Here is a 16,018-nt window from a genome sequence, read left to right as displayed (position 1 = left end):
CATGATTTTTTTTTAATTTATAGAAACAATTAAGTTTTTTATTTTGTTTACCTATTTCATCTTTAGATAATAAAATATAAAATTCTCTCTTATTATTAATACGTGTATGGAATATAAGAAAGCCAGAAAAAAAAAAAAAAAGAAAAAAACTTTGAAATCATTCCTTGAAAAGTTTCTCTTTACAAGTCTCATTTTTGGGAGTTATGTAATAACGTAAACGGGACCACAAGGAATAATCGTTCCCTAATGATACTATTGCGTTGACTATATGTCATTATCCAACACGTGCAATGGAAACTTCATTTTTATACTTTTGTTAATAATTGAAAGTCAGACTTTGTAATTAAGTTGTAAACCTTCTAGTTATGTTTGCTCAAATACATGTTAGAAATGCTTTTGAGAATTTTTATTTTTCGAAGAAATATTTCTATATTTTGAATAATTTTTTAAAAAGCTCTTTTAACTCGTATTTAAACATATTTTTATGGAGAGTGACATGAAATAAACTAAGTGGTGTTCATATTTTTCTTCATAAAAATTTTGAGTGGAAGAATGAGTCAAGAGGAATATTCTTATTATAAAAGAAAAAGGCAAAACATAAATGACTTGAGGTATTTGTCACAATGTGCGAAAAGTAAAAGGCCGTACGCAGGCACGTGCGAAAATTTTCCTTTTCACCGGTCAACTAAAATACTAACTATATTGATCAACGAAGGTACACCATATCTAAATTCTACAGAAAAAAGAAATATAATAAACTGAAAATTGTAATTCTATCATATTAAATTAAATCGTGAATGCATGAATGAAAATAAAAAATATTTCTAATAATTAGAAGAATAATAAAATAAGATGTTTTCATTCTTGAAAATAATTTTGTAATTTTTATTTTGTATTTTTTTAGACTTGTAATTAGAAGATGTTTCTTTCTTTTTTTTGCAATTTTTAGGTATAATTAGTAGTTTATAGAATAATATTTAGTTCGATTATTCCAAGTCCAAATAGGAGAATGAACCAAGAGAAAAACTATAAATGGAAATTCATGACTACAACTAGTGGTAGGGAAATCATGATCAAGGAATTTAAATTTTTCCTCCTTTTTCTTTTGTGTGGACAATGAGTAACTACCGGGGTCGCTATTACTTTACAAAAATTATAGTTTGACAAAAAAAAGTTTGTACAAACTTGACAAAATTTATTTTTTTAGAAAATGATATTTTTGACAACTTTCTCTTATAATCTAACGTATCATTTTTTAAGTAGTTTTTCATTTTTTATTTTTTTTATTTTTAATATTTCAAAACCACTTAAAAAATAACACATCTTGTTGTAAGAGAAAGTTATTCAAATTCAGTAATCAAAATTTTATTGTTCTTATTTTTTAGTGTAATTTTAAATTATATTTTTTAATTGTTTTTTTTAAGTTTTTCACTTTACTGAGAAAAAAACAAAGGATTGTCAAAGTTTATTAAAATTTTCTTTGTGAAAATATCATTTCCCATTACTTTATGACACGAGAGAATTGTCCTCTTGCAACTGACTCCTTCAAAGTGTTAACTGTATATACTAAATTATAAAATGTATGATGTACATTTGGAAAAGTCTATGACTCCAACAAATCAAGAAAATGAGAGCAAAGTAATTATTAATTGTTCCTCTTGCTTAGACAGGTGAGAGAATTGTTTCTTCGCAATTCAAATTTTCCTATTAAGGAAGATAGAAAAAAAAAATACATATAATGAAAGAGTTCATTAATAAAGGAGAAAAATTGAGGAGACAGACACGGATATAGATTGAAACGTGTGAATATCATTATTGTTTTTTTTTTAAGAGCAGCATCATTATTTCTTTATACAATACAGAAATAGACACCAAAAGAAAAAAATTGAGGTAAACTACACTTTTTTTTTTTTTCTGGAGTTGCCGACAAAAAAGTACATTTTTTCTGGAGTTACATTTCATAATGAGCCTAATTTTATAAATTACGAATCAAATTCGACGGCCTTTATTGAATAATCCATATAATTAATCAACCACACTGTATGGCAAACATATACTACAATTTAATATTTTTATATGTAAATAACTTAAAGAAATATTTTTAGTTTAAGATTTAGAAGCAAAGATTATTATTATTATTATTGGTTTTTCACGTATCTCCCCTGTTAGGAAGCGGAAAGATTGTTTACTTTATAAAACATTGATAATTTGGAATAAAAGTTCTATATGTGATCTCAACAAATTCTTGTTATTTATTTTTCGTTAAATAATACTTTAAAGGCATAAACTAATGCCGTATTTTTCCTAAAACTAAAACAATGCAGTAGTAAAATCATCATTTTAAAAACCAGTTTACCAATGCAAATATCTTGAAAAAATTAATTAATATTTTAAAATTTTCTCTCAAAAGACAAACTTCGTTACACCACAGCTTGTTTATAATTTTCCAAAAATTATTATAACTTCTTACAACTTTTATTTTTTTACAAATGGACATTAGCCTGTAAAACATAATTTTAATAGACAAAAAATAATAAAATAATTTATTTTTACGGCAGTAAAATTATGATTTGCTAAGTATATAATTTTTAAATCATGATTAGTGAATGAGGTTGATCTAATATTTAGACACATTTATGCTTATATATTTGAGCAGTGATGGTCTTATATGTAAGAACTTTTTTCTGATGTTATATTATAATAAATAAAATAAAATAATTGAATATATATATATATATATATATATATATATATATTTCAACATCATAAACAGGTAATAATTAGAATAAAATATTGAAGTAAGTAAACTAAAATAGTTTAATATTTTATTCATATGTACTAAAATAGTTTAGTAAATAAATAAATAGTTAAAATAAAAATATTAAAAAAATAAATAGAATAAAGTTGATTTATCTAAATTGTGATACTTTCTAAAATTTGCTTTAATATTTTTTTTCAATATATAATTTAATTTGAAAATATTTCTTTTTTAATATAAAATTTATTTTAACTTTAATATATATTTTAGAATTATATTTTTAATAAATACCAACAAGTTATTCTATTACATCAATCATATTTATTTTCAGTTTTTCTCTATCTTAACCTGTTTTTCTCGATGCAAAGAATCTATTTTCTACTGTCTTCCACTTCCATGTGATGTATACAAAGTGCAAGTAGGGATATAAAAAAATCTGTACCACATATATATTCGCATATATATTCGCAGATAAAATTCGCAATGGGTAGGAAATTAATAATTTAAATAGATATTCGTGGATAATAGATATGAGTATTTTTTATACCCGCAGGTTTACGGGACAGATACGGATATTATAGTATTCGTACCCGTAGATACTCGTACATGTTATACTCTAATTTCAATTAAATAAAAAAAATGATTAAAATATTAACATATTGATTGTGAATGAGTTATTTTTTTATCAATTAGTTTTAAAACAAATTCATTTCTTTGTAAACTGTCATTCAACACTATTTAAATGAGTTATTTTGACTTTATTTGAAATTTATGAATGTTATATATTGTATTTTATTTAAATTAACGATTAAAATATATTGTTAAATATTTATTTTTATTTTTTTATAAATATTTATGAATAATCGTGAATATACATGAATATTAAAATATTATGCGAATACCCACATAACATATACTTCGATAAATATAAATACCGATATAAGATGGATATTTATTTAGCGAGTAAAATATAGAAAAACTACTACATATACTTTACGCACGTGATAACGTTCGTAAGTATTATCGTAAATTTGCTAAATATATTCTAAGAAATCAAAATTTGGTCAACTCCTAAATGTTTTTTGCTTCAGAGCACTAAGAAAATTCTTAGTCAACACAGCCATGCTGCTATCACCTTTGATAATATATTATAATTTTATGATCACAGTCTTTATATATATATATATATATATATATATATATATATATATATATATATATATATAATATTTTTTTTCAAAAAAGACTAGTCAAATACCTTTTCATAAAATTATAAAATACACTATCATTCATAAAATTTCATGAATCATAATGATACGCAAATCTTGGAACCTTGTACACATTTTACACTATTATTCGGCAATTATCATATTTATTTCTGGAGATAATTTTCGACAACAATAATTTGATAACTTTTTATTTTAATCATAAATAGTTTAATTGAAGCAATTTGATTTTATGTATATTCATTTCTAAACAAGTAACGCATTTCTTTCTATAAATAATTTTTTATCTAAATTGTTTCAAATGTTACTACACATACTCGAATATTTATTTTAACTTCACTTAGTTAACTGGTATTTTACATTATTCCAAATATTAACATGATCGAAATCAGGTACACCATCTCAAATTCAAGCTGTGTACATAGCCCAAGAAATAACTTTAAGATACATTAGCAAGGGAGACACTAAATTGTCCTAATAACAAAATAAAACAGTGGAAAAAAATAAAAACTGGACCACAAAGTTTTTATTTGTTATAGTAAATTTATTGATTTTTTGAAATAAAATTTTACTCAAGTTATATATTTGTAGTCCTAAATTTAAATGCGAAATTAAAATTTATTTTTATTCCAAACTTTTATACATTTGTTTAATAAATTTAACCCATGACTTTTTTCTCTCTTTCTTTTCATCTAATCACTCAACTACATTTTCACTCCTAATCCATAAACTATCATATGTTCCAAAGATTTTTGAAGCTTTAAACATTTTTCTTTCAAAAGTATATAATTCAATAACTTTAATTTATCAACACTGAATACCGAAAATACCTTCATATATCTTGTTGGATATTTTCATTTTTTTTCATGTTATTTTTACCAACATTTTTAACAACTGTAATCATTCTAAAGAACACTTTTTTCTAGTATTTTTTTTTTATCTCTATTTATTTGTTCTTTAACTTATTTATTTATCATTTTAATTTTTGTCAATTTCATTTCAAATCAATTCATTCATGCATTCATGTTATTATTAGAGATATTAATATCAAACAATTTTTGGGAGTTTTTTTTTTAAGTATCTAAAACAAGCATTTTATCAGCTTTAAGCCAATCCTGATTGTAACTTATTGATTTTCCAATAATCTGGAAGTATTTATAATTTTTTAATTATTTATCTAATTGAACTTAGTTTTAGCTATATTTGTTAGTTCATCTTAAGATACCACTCTAAAATTTTTGACACCTTCCTTAATTAATTTTATGTTAGAAGTGAGTTTAAAGCCTAACTCAACTCCACAAAATTGGCTTGTAAGGTAAGAATTGCACTTATTTATATATTGTGAATTAGTCTTATCTCTAGTCAATGTGAGACTTCCAACACACCCCTCACGTCGAGGTATATTCATCTCGTGCGTGGAACAAAAAATTAGTTGGTGATCCGTTAGCGACCCGATATCGGATGGAACAAAATGTCCAAAAAAGTTCACTAGGATAAACTCTAACTTGGCTCTGATACCATATTAGAAATGAAATTGAGAATGTTAATTGACAACCTCTCATCTGATCATACTAGCCAAAATAAAATAGTTATTATAAGTATTAATTTATTTAATGATTTTTTTAGATATAAGATAAGGAAAGGAAATTTATATATATATATCACAACACAGAGATATACAATTAAAATGAAATAAAAATAATATTATTATCATTGTAAAGTTTGAAAATGATAGTTAAACAAACAAATTGGTACAGTGAAAAATGGAACGAACAAGTAATAAAAAGTAAACCCATATTGAAGAATGGTATTTCCTATCAATGCTGTAGTTAAATGACTTTGAACTTATCAACGAAGCATTGGCGACAAAGTGATGACTGTAACATCAGCAACCTCTCTCTTTTAATATTTTGTTTTTGGCAATTTGTGTATATATATTTCAAAGTAGAAATATAAAAGGGAAACACGAAAACTGATACAGAAAACATTGAATTTCTTGAAAGCATGTCCAATCAAGCGTTGGTGACGAAATTATTGCGTAGATTTATTGGTGGAATTCACGATTGATGTGTTACGTCAGCAACCACTCTTCTCACTCCTTCCTCGAAGCCAACCTCGTCCCATTCACTACCCTGAAACACGTTTGTACAAACACCATTATTCTTATTCTTCCCAAAACCTTTTTATATTATTAGTTAAAACTTCATTCAAATTTTATAATTCATATTATTGCAAAAATTAGTGGATGGGTTATATATTGAAATAAGTTATAAAAATACCGTTTTTCTTCATATATGTCTATGACATGGATAGTTTGATATTTAACGCGAAGTTTTAAAATAGAGATGAAATAAGAAATTGTTTTGTTGAATAAAAATAAATATTACATATCATTACAACCAATTAATAATATTTACAAGTCATATATAATATGTTTGTGTAAATTTTGCATCATAAAAGTTAAAACTAGTTGTAGCTTTTATGATCTATTTTTTACTTCTGCAAATTATATTTCGTGACACCATTGCTGCGAAACCCTACTCCATTTAAGGTGGAGACCGAGATCCGGTGGTTGTAATTATGGTTGAGATGTTCATAACGTTCGTTGACGCTTTTAATATTTATTTATTTATGTGTGTAGGTTTAACGAGGGTTCATAAAATTACTCATATTTAATGGATTATGTAGAGACAAAGCAAATGTTTGAACATGTTACGTCGTGGAATGGTGCTTGAAAAACATACCTCAATAATCCTCAGCCTGAAGGTTAATACATTAATGGTTGTCCCTCCTTCCGTAACATGGAGGTTTGTGTTCGTGGAAATCAAGGTTACGTTCTGAACCCTTTCTAAGAATTCCCATATGCGAATCAATACATTAACTTCACAGTTTTGTTCTCTCATCGTCACTTCCAAATCCACCATTTGCTCTTCCGATGAACTTGATTCTGATGAATGCAAAACCCGAACTTTCAATCTTTCATTACAGGACCCGCCACTGTTTTCCTCCCTACTGCTACCAACTTCTTTGCCTGACAAAACTCTCATCAGCTGCTCATTTCTCACCTTAAGCTTTTCAATTTCAACCATCAAAGATATCATTGTCTCCTTTGCTGCTGCAAGTATCGACCTTTTGTTTTTCTAAACCACCAAAGTTCAAATCCAAGTGCTAAATGCATTAATTTTTTTATTAAAAATCATGTTAACGCGTCATTATAATTAATATTGTGGTACAATTTGGACAAGAAATTAATATAGCATCATCGCAAGCAAATACATAAACTTAATCCTAGTAATTAGCCATGACGCTGCTTTTTGAATTGAAATTTGATATATATACCTTTGTTCCCGGAGGAAGAAGTGCGCTGAGTTCCTGAAAACACTCGCTGAGTTTTTCACGACGTTTTCTTTCCGATATCGTGTGATAGTACTTCTGGGGGGAACTAATGGGATGGGTTGCTTTAACAGTATCGCGTTCTCTCATTCTCTTTGTATTTAAGTTTTCAAGCAATGATGTATTCTGCAGGTTTTGCCTGTTAAAATTGGACTCCATTTGTGGTTTTATATTTGAATCTGATCTATATCTCACGAAATCGGCAGTTTCAGGGTGTGTTACAGAATTATGAGGCAACATTGGAGGAGGTTGATGCTGCTGATCAGAAGTTGAAGACATGACTTGGATTAATGTTCTTACTATTTCTTCATGTTCATCTTCTGGTGTTGGAAATGGTTGGATAGTGTGTAGGTGAGGACTAGATTGTGTGGGAGCCACACCAAAGTTGGAGTGGGAAGTTCTCGGAATATTGAGTGATTGATTAAAGGTAGTTGATGATTTTATGAAAGAAGATGAATATGGATTCTGATCAATTGATTGGGAACGTATATAGAAATCTTCGGGGAATAAATTCTTAAGTGCTGTCTCAATGTCAGCCTGAATATAACACAAGTTAGTTTTTCAGGTACCAAATTGATTAAATATTGTTTAGGGCTAACTATGTTATCAGTGATGAAATTTAACTCAAAATTAGAATTTGTCTCTTTCTGCAATATATTTTAGCTCATAAATTTTAAAATTAAATGAATATAGTTTTCTTTAACCCAATTACTACAATATTTTTTGAGGTGTCGAACACATTTTCCAACATATATTAAATTGAGAATCTGTCAAATGGTGTAAACAACTCTAATGCTAACATAAAACACTTTCCACATGTAAAAAAAATAGTTAATGTAATTGGGTTAAAAGGACTACATTCATTCAATTTTAAAGTTTAGGGACCAAAATACATTAAAGTTTCGGACAGAGATAAATTCTAATTTTAAATCAAAGTTCAGATATTAAAAACATACTTAATCCTTATTACTATTGTTATTCAATATATATATATATATATATATATATATATATATTAAACATTATGTTTTTATTGTTTTAAAGAAAAAATATTTTTCAAGTTTTTGATTATTATTTGTTAGTCTTCCTTGAATATAAATTGAAGCACAAATTCGGCTCACTTAAGTTAGACATTTTGGTGGCTTAGGCTAAATGAGAAACTTTTTAATATCATTCAAGTGCTTTATTAGAGCTTTTATAAATTACAATTCAAAAAATATGTTTTAGATAACTTTTACTATGAATTTATTTTTATTCATATTGTAAAAAATGCATTTAATTTTGCATAAATTAACAAACAAATGTTCAAAAATCCATTTTACTATTTGAAACACTTGCAAAAAATATTTGAACTCAATTAACCAACATGCATGCATAGTGTAGTTTTCTTACTTGAGGAATGTTGGAGAAGCCAAGTTCGATTTCTCCAGTTTTGCACCCCATGAAAACAGCCATCTGCGATCAACAACATACATATCTGTAATAAATATTCATTCCATTTTTGTTTCCGATGAAGTTAACCTACCTGAATCCCTGCTTCCTGTAAAATCATTTAAGACAATTAGCGATATATCCTGTAATTTAAATACTTCATAAAATGATCATTAATTACCAGAAAGAATCGTGCTTGAATTTGGGTGGATGTGAGTGGTAGGAGATCCGAGAGTTTGAGGTGTATGTAGGGAAGTTGATTCCTGAAAGCAACTCCAGGAACACATCTAATAAAACGGTAAAAAAGGAAAAAGGTGAAACCATTTTCCAGAAAGAAAGATTAATGCATGATGATGGTGAAGAATAATGCAGCACTTACTCATCACTGACATCAAACGTTAAAGCCCGATACTGATGGAAAAGGGTTTGAGAAGAGGTTGGTCGGTTGTTCCCTCCATTGTAGAAACCATCAAGGAAGAACAAACGACTATGGAAGAAAAGTAAATAAAAGCGTTAGCCAGTGAAGAAGAGTAGAAGCTGAGAAAATATAAAGAGAGAATGAACGATAGATACTTTGATAAATGAGAGTGATGTTGCCATAAAGAAACGTAAGTGGCACCAAAAGATTGGATGAGAGAGCGGAGAAAATGAGCTCTGGGGGCTTCAGGGAGGGCAAACACAGCATCCATATTGCACGATGATGGATATGATTATGCATCCATCATCTTAATATATATATACAGTAGATCGATAAAATTCCGGATTTGTATGTGTGAAGGGAAAAGAGCGTCCAGATTATTAATATATTATTGATATATTATTGGTATATTATTAGAACAAAACGTCAACAGTTTTGATAAATACGGCGAAAACATAAGTATTCATTTCAAAATGTGTGCATTAGATTGGAAAAAAGTGTTTGACGATAGAAGCTTAATTGTGTGAAGAACGCAACAGTTCCTAGAAACATCGACGGACCATTGTGTGGAAATAGGGCCATGGTCTGATTATTTTTTTTATTTATATAATTTTATATACATTTTTTAAAAACTTAATATTTTAATATATATTATATATTTAATATTTTAATAAATTTTTATATATTTATATTTATAGATGAAGAAAACATTTATTTTTCAATCTTATCTTTTAAATATTTTTTAAATAAAAATACTTATTTTATTAATATTATTTATTTAATTTAATCATTTTCTATTTGATTATTTTCAAATTTATAATAAATATATTTAATTTTATAATTATAATAATAACAATAATTATAGTTTTATTATTATAAAAAAATTAAATACAATGTTTTTACTCGTTTATATAAAGATTTTGGAATTAATTTTTTGGTCCTATTTTCGTTCAAAAATAATTAATTGGTTCTCGATTTTTTTTGTCTCAATTTTGAAAAAATGATGCAATTTTGTCATTTTTTCAATAATTTATTGATATTGACAAAAAATATTTCATCAAAATTGAAGTGGTGAATACAGATGGTTTATTTTGTTGGTGTAATTGACATAATCCTAGTATAAATTTTGGTGAAACATTTTTACTCCGCTTTAAGAAATTATATGAAAAAGATAAAATTGCATCAATTTTAAAAAATTAGACCCAAATTGAGACTAAAAAAGACAAACTTAATATTTTGACAAAAAATAGACAAAAAAAGTATTCAACCAAAATTTGAACACCCCAACATATTGGTTGAAGATCTGCCTGCCTAACTTTTCAAGAAACTAGATCAAGTAATCCATTTGCTTTGGCTTCCCAGAATAGACCATCATATATGACTTAATTAAATTGCTCAATTAAATTTTAAAAATTACAATAAATATATTTTTTAGACTTAAATTAAACTTGATTTTATTGTTTATTTATCAGAAATCAATCTGAGAGAGTGAGTTTGTTAATCAAAATACTAATTAAAGAACTTTCATCGTGTTCAACGTCATTTTATATTTACTTTTACAATTATTTGGACTTGTATCAACTTGAGTTTATTTAAACTTTATTTAAAATTTATGACAGTAATGTATTTTATTTTATTTTATTTAAATTTATGATTAAATATTTATTTTTTAAATAATTTTACAAATATCTGCGGATACCTGTGGATACCCATAAATATGAATAAAATAGACAGATACCCGCATAACGGATACCGGATATAACTACGGATACGGAGCAGATATTTATATCAGTGGTATCAGAGCCGATGGTTCGGAGTGACTGACCGCATAACCACCACCATAAACAAAAGGGGTCACCGATGTGACTGACCGCATAACCATAACCAAAGGGGTCACTCATACACCTGAAGGGAAAATATACCATATGAAAAAGGAAAAAAAACAACAAGGGACTCACCCTTGAGGGGAGATGTTGGGAATAGTCCAAGTGTGAGTCACAAAGTCCCACATTGGATAGAAAAGACAAAGTTAAACACTATATAAGAATAAAGACCCATAACAACATTGCCTTAAGGTTTTGGTGTAAAAGTGGTGTCTAAGGTCTTATATGTGTAAGACTAATGTCATATAACCATATAGAACCACAATCTCTCAATGACCATAACTATGCCATGACCATGACTATAAACCATATATGAAAAAATATAACCTAGCGGATAGGATGCGGAGGAACTATTACCCATACCCTACCCACCCCGTTAACATTCCTACCCATATCCTACCTTTCCCCGTTAACATTCATGAACCTATATAAATTTTGGCAATTTTTACTTTTACCGTCAACGCGTAATTAATTAATGTGCTTCAGAGTCACTAAATTAGTATAATACAATATATTTTAAATATATAATTTGAATACCATTTTCATCGTAGACACGTGACTAACGCCTTATACCTATATTTTTTATTTATTAAAATACGTTAAATTTTAATATTTATATTAATTTTAATTTTAAATATTAATTTAAATAAAAAATGTATATGTATCATTTATGTATTGATATAATATATTTGAATGAAACAACCCTTAATAAATAATACAAAATTATATATTTATTAAAAACATTAAAAACATAATTATCTATACCTATTTATATTTATATATATTAGAATAATTATTTTATCGATTTTATTTTTATATAATTATTTTTTTTAAATGTAATCAGTTTTTTTATTTGATAATTTCTTTAAACTTTAATTTTTTTAATTATAAAAATACCTAAAATATAAATAAGAATTATTTACAAAAAATATTAAATTATTTATAATTAACTTTATAATTATAACAATATATAATAAAATAGTAATATTTTTATTATCTTTTATTATCTCAAAAAATTATTACAGAATAGTAATGCATTAATTAATTAATTATTTATTATTATTATTAATATTAATCCTAATCCTAGAGAGACTTCTCATATCCAAAGAATCCGGTAAAAAGAAGAAAAGTTATACTTCAAATCTTAAGTGATGTATAAAGAATTTATTTTTCCACATTTTTTTTAATTTTATCTCTTAATGATTTTTTTCTAAAATTAAATTAATTATTTTATTAATTTTATCTTTTTTAAGTAACAATTTCTTTTAAAATTTAACCATTTGACCGTTTTCTTAAACTTAAACATTTTTTAGTTATAAAATTACCTATAAAATAAATAAAAATTGTTAATATTTAATTTAATAATTATAATAATAATTTTAGCATTTTTTATTATCGTACAGAAGAATAACATATATGCGAGTAGTATATGTGTTTTTTCACTAAATATAAACAAAACAATAATATTATAATTTTAAAGTTTGAAATATTAAAAATTTAAAATATAACTAAAATTAAAGTAAATTATGCATAATTCAATTATTATCACGTGGCCTAAATCATGACAATTTTTCATTATTATCACGTGTTTCCCCTTCTCTCACGTAACCAAAATGATTCACAATAATTTATGAATATTTGGAGATATTAAAAAGTAATGTTTGGTTAATGAAGTAATAATTAGAAACCACGCGTGTGGGAATTGGAGAAATGAGTTGTATATTTGCGGCCCTGTGAAGATGGTTGAATTTGTCTCGACAAAGAAATAAGACCTGAGATAATTGAAATGACAATAATTTGAAAGAAGTATGTTAGTTTATTTTGGATGAGAAAATGGAGTATGAGTGGTCAACTCATATTTATCATCTCTTGTTCATAAATATATTCCAACTTCTCATCTCATACATCTTGTGAACATTAGAGACGGAACAATTTTTGTGGGTGTAATATTATGTTTGTCATCATTTATTACTGATTTTGCAAATTCTTTTGGAAATTCAAAGATATTTATTAAATCTGTAGATGAGACAAAACTTACACACTCAAAAATTCACATCAACTACATCTTTTCAATCGTTTATGTTTCCGTGTTCTGTATGATTTGTTAAATTTGTTTTCTTCTTATTGTTGTTTTGTAAGAGTGGAAAGTGATTCTCATTTTCAGGCATACTATTCAAAATATATTATTTTTTACTTTCTTTTAACTAATTATATGCATCTAAATAATTTTGATTACCATTTCCTAAAACCCTATTTACTAATTAACATATTTAATGTGATAGAGCTTTATGACACAGTTAATATGATTTTTTTTTCTAAATTAAGATATCATTTTTATTACTGATTTCTAAAAGTCCTTATTAACTAGTAAAATTGATAAATCGTATATCAAACTTTAGGGGTAAGAAGAGACGCTTATTTTTGTTTTCTATTTAATTTTATACTTTTATTGTATGATTTGGGTTAATTATATATTAGAGAAATTATTTTAAAGAAAATAAAAAATAAAATTGTATACAAAAGTTTAAAGTAATGTATTCATCACTTTAACTACCATTGAATTTCTTTATTAATTTTCTTTATGTTATCTTTATTAATAAATATTTATTATCAATGAAAATATTCGACAATAAATCTATCGGTAAAATTTATTAGTAATTTAAATTTTTATTACCTGTCAACATTCTCATTTTATTTCTGATTTTTTGTGATAAAATTTGTCAATAATTACTTTTTTAAATACATCAGTAACAGATTTTCTTAAAAAATTTATAGATAATTTAAATTTTGTCCATAATTTCTTCAATAAAATGGAGTGTCCATTTTCCACAAAATCAATTATATATATATACTTACTTTCCCTCAAAAAGTAAACGTACTCTTAAAAATACATGACTAGATTTAACTAAACATGTCTGCTTTGATATGGTAGATGAGAAGGTATTTGGAAGATGTAATCTTGTGTGTGAATGAACTTGGTTTGGTGACTTTGGGCAGCTTTGTCCTTCGCCAGATACGATGTAGCTGTTTTTCCTGGTCTATACGCCGTGAATACTAATCAAAATCTATGTCAATTATTATATTTTCCGACAACAATGTAATATCTTTAAGTACAAGTCAGTTTCAAAATTATACGATTTAAATTTTATAATTTAATTTTGTATACTTAATTTTAGAATTTTTATTTTTTAGAGTGTGACTATTTTTTATTGTATTCGGAATAAAAAGTGGTTATTTAATGGTAATTCAACTCCAGAAGTTCGAAGACATAAAAAAGAAAAAAAAAAACTGTTTTGGTCTGTTTATCATTTTCTCCTTTGTGTGGGAGCATGTTTGTGGTAAAAAATTGTCAGATATGGAATCAATTTTAGTGTGAATTGAATCTAATCAACAATTTTAAAGATTCATTCAAAGAAGGGAGGATAAGATAACCTACCCATCAATGGGAGTCAGATATATATATATATATATATATATATATATATATATATATATATATATATATGGATCTGCATTTATACTTGCCTACACCCACATTGTCATACATATTAATTAAATAACTTTTTAAAGAAAAAACAAAATAAAGAAAAAATGATGTTAAATACAATTATATATAATTATATTTTTATGAAAATTTTTTAATACTTTTTATCTTTTATAAAATGTTGACCAAAAAACATTTTCAAATAATTGAATCAATTTGTTGGATATAAAATGAATTAAATATTAGAAGAAAGAACAAAAAATTATGTAACAATATAATAGTTTTTTAAACAAAACAAAATTAACAACTAAAGAAAAAGAAAAAAAAAGTTTTGTGGATTATTTTAAAAACTAAATTTTTAAACAATTGAACACTTAATATTGAAATAAAAATATTAAAGAAACAAAAATAATTAAAATATGCACTAAAATTAAGATAAGTTGTAAAATTGAAGATTACATTCCCTGGTATTCAAGAAATCATATGATATATTAATATTTGTTATTAATATACCGAACTACACAACTGAGACCTCAGACCTTATATTAGGAGTGAAAACGAGTTAGGTGAGAGATACGGATAGTGCTATTCGCTATTCGATCTGCAAAAGAAAAAAATTAATTTGTATCTGTCCATTTATTTGTTGAGTATCCGTTTAAAAAATATTTGCAGATTTTTTCAAAACAAGCGAGTACTTATGAATATCCGTATACCTGTAAATATTTAAAAAAAAAAATATTTTATAAAAATTTTGAATAAAATTATAAAAATATCAAATATAATAGAAATTAAATTTTAATTTTAATTAAATTTAACCTAATAAAATATAAATTAAATTTTTATTTTAATTGAATTTAACTTAATAAAATATAAATTAAATTTTAATTTTAAGTTTGTGCAGGTAACGAATATTTGCGGGTACGAGTAATGTGATATCGCACTCAATTCATTTATAAATGGATATTAAAATACCTACTACCCACTACTCGCGGATAACAAATACCAACAAATACTAATTATCTGTCGTAAATTTTATCCGTGAATACCCGCATACATATGTATTTTTGTTATCCCGACCTTATACAATATAGTCTAATTTCTAAATCCCATTAGATAGTCTAATAATTTGGCTAAATGATTTAATACAAGCAGTCCATTTATAAGTTTGATTATACCAAACATTCTAAGTGTTTTGTGTCCTTGGATGTGATTTATTTATTTGAACATTCCTGACAAGCGAGTATATGCAATTATTTTTAATCGTAATTAACTATCATATATTTAAATATGTTTATGTTTGAATGTTTTCTTAAGCAACACAAAAGCAAAAGAACTTATAATAATCAAATTTATCTTTCTTAATTGAGACCAACAAATCAACAAACATATTGAAGTTTATACGAGATCAAGGAAGATCAATGATTA

At 25.6% G+C, this 16,018-nt stretch overlaps 1 protein-coding gene across 1 annotated transcript; it reads right to left on the bottom strand.

Moving 5' to 3' along the window:
* Nucleotides 1–6,041: 6,041 nt before the first annotated feature.
* Nucleotides 6,042–9,497, bottom strand: LOC114175553 (putative transcription factor bHLH041). Its single transcript, XM_028060306.2, has 8 exons — nt 9,382–9,497; nt 9,188–9,295; nt 8,990–9,095; nt 8,903–8,917; nt 8,770–8,832; nt 7,324–7,914; nt 6,729–7,124; nt 6,042–6,116 (listed from the first exon to the last, which is right to left on the bottom strand). The coding sequence occupies exons 1-8, from the start codon at nt 9,495–9,497 to the stop codon at nt 6,042–6,044; spliced, it is 1,470 nt and encodes a 489-aa protein (XP_027916107.2).
* Nucleotides 9,498–16,018: the final 6,521 nt, after the last annotated feature.

This window comes from Vigna unguiculata, chromosome 3 (genome assembly GCF_037176805.1).
Source record: "Vigna unguiculata cultivar grain cowpea cultivar isolate G323 ecotype 2 chromosome 3, ASM3717680v1, whole genome shotgun sequence".
Classification (NCBI taxonomy): domain Eukaryota; kingdom Viridiplantae; phylum Streptophyta; class Magnoliopsida; order Fabales; family Fabaceae; genus Vigna; species Vigna unguiculata.
Note: the sequence above shows the minus strand (reverse complement) of the source record. Positions and strands in the feature narration are given on the sequence as shown.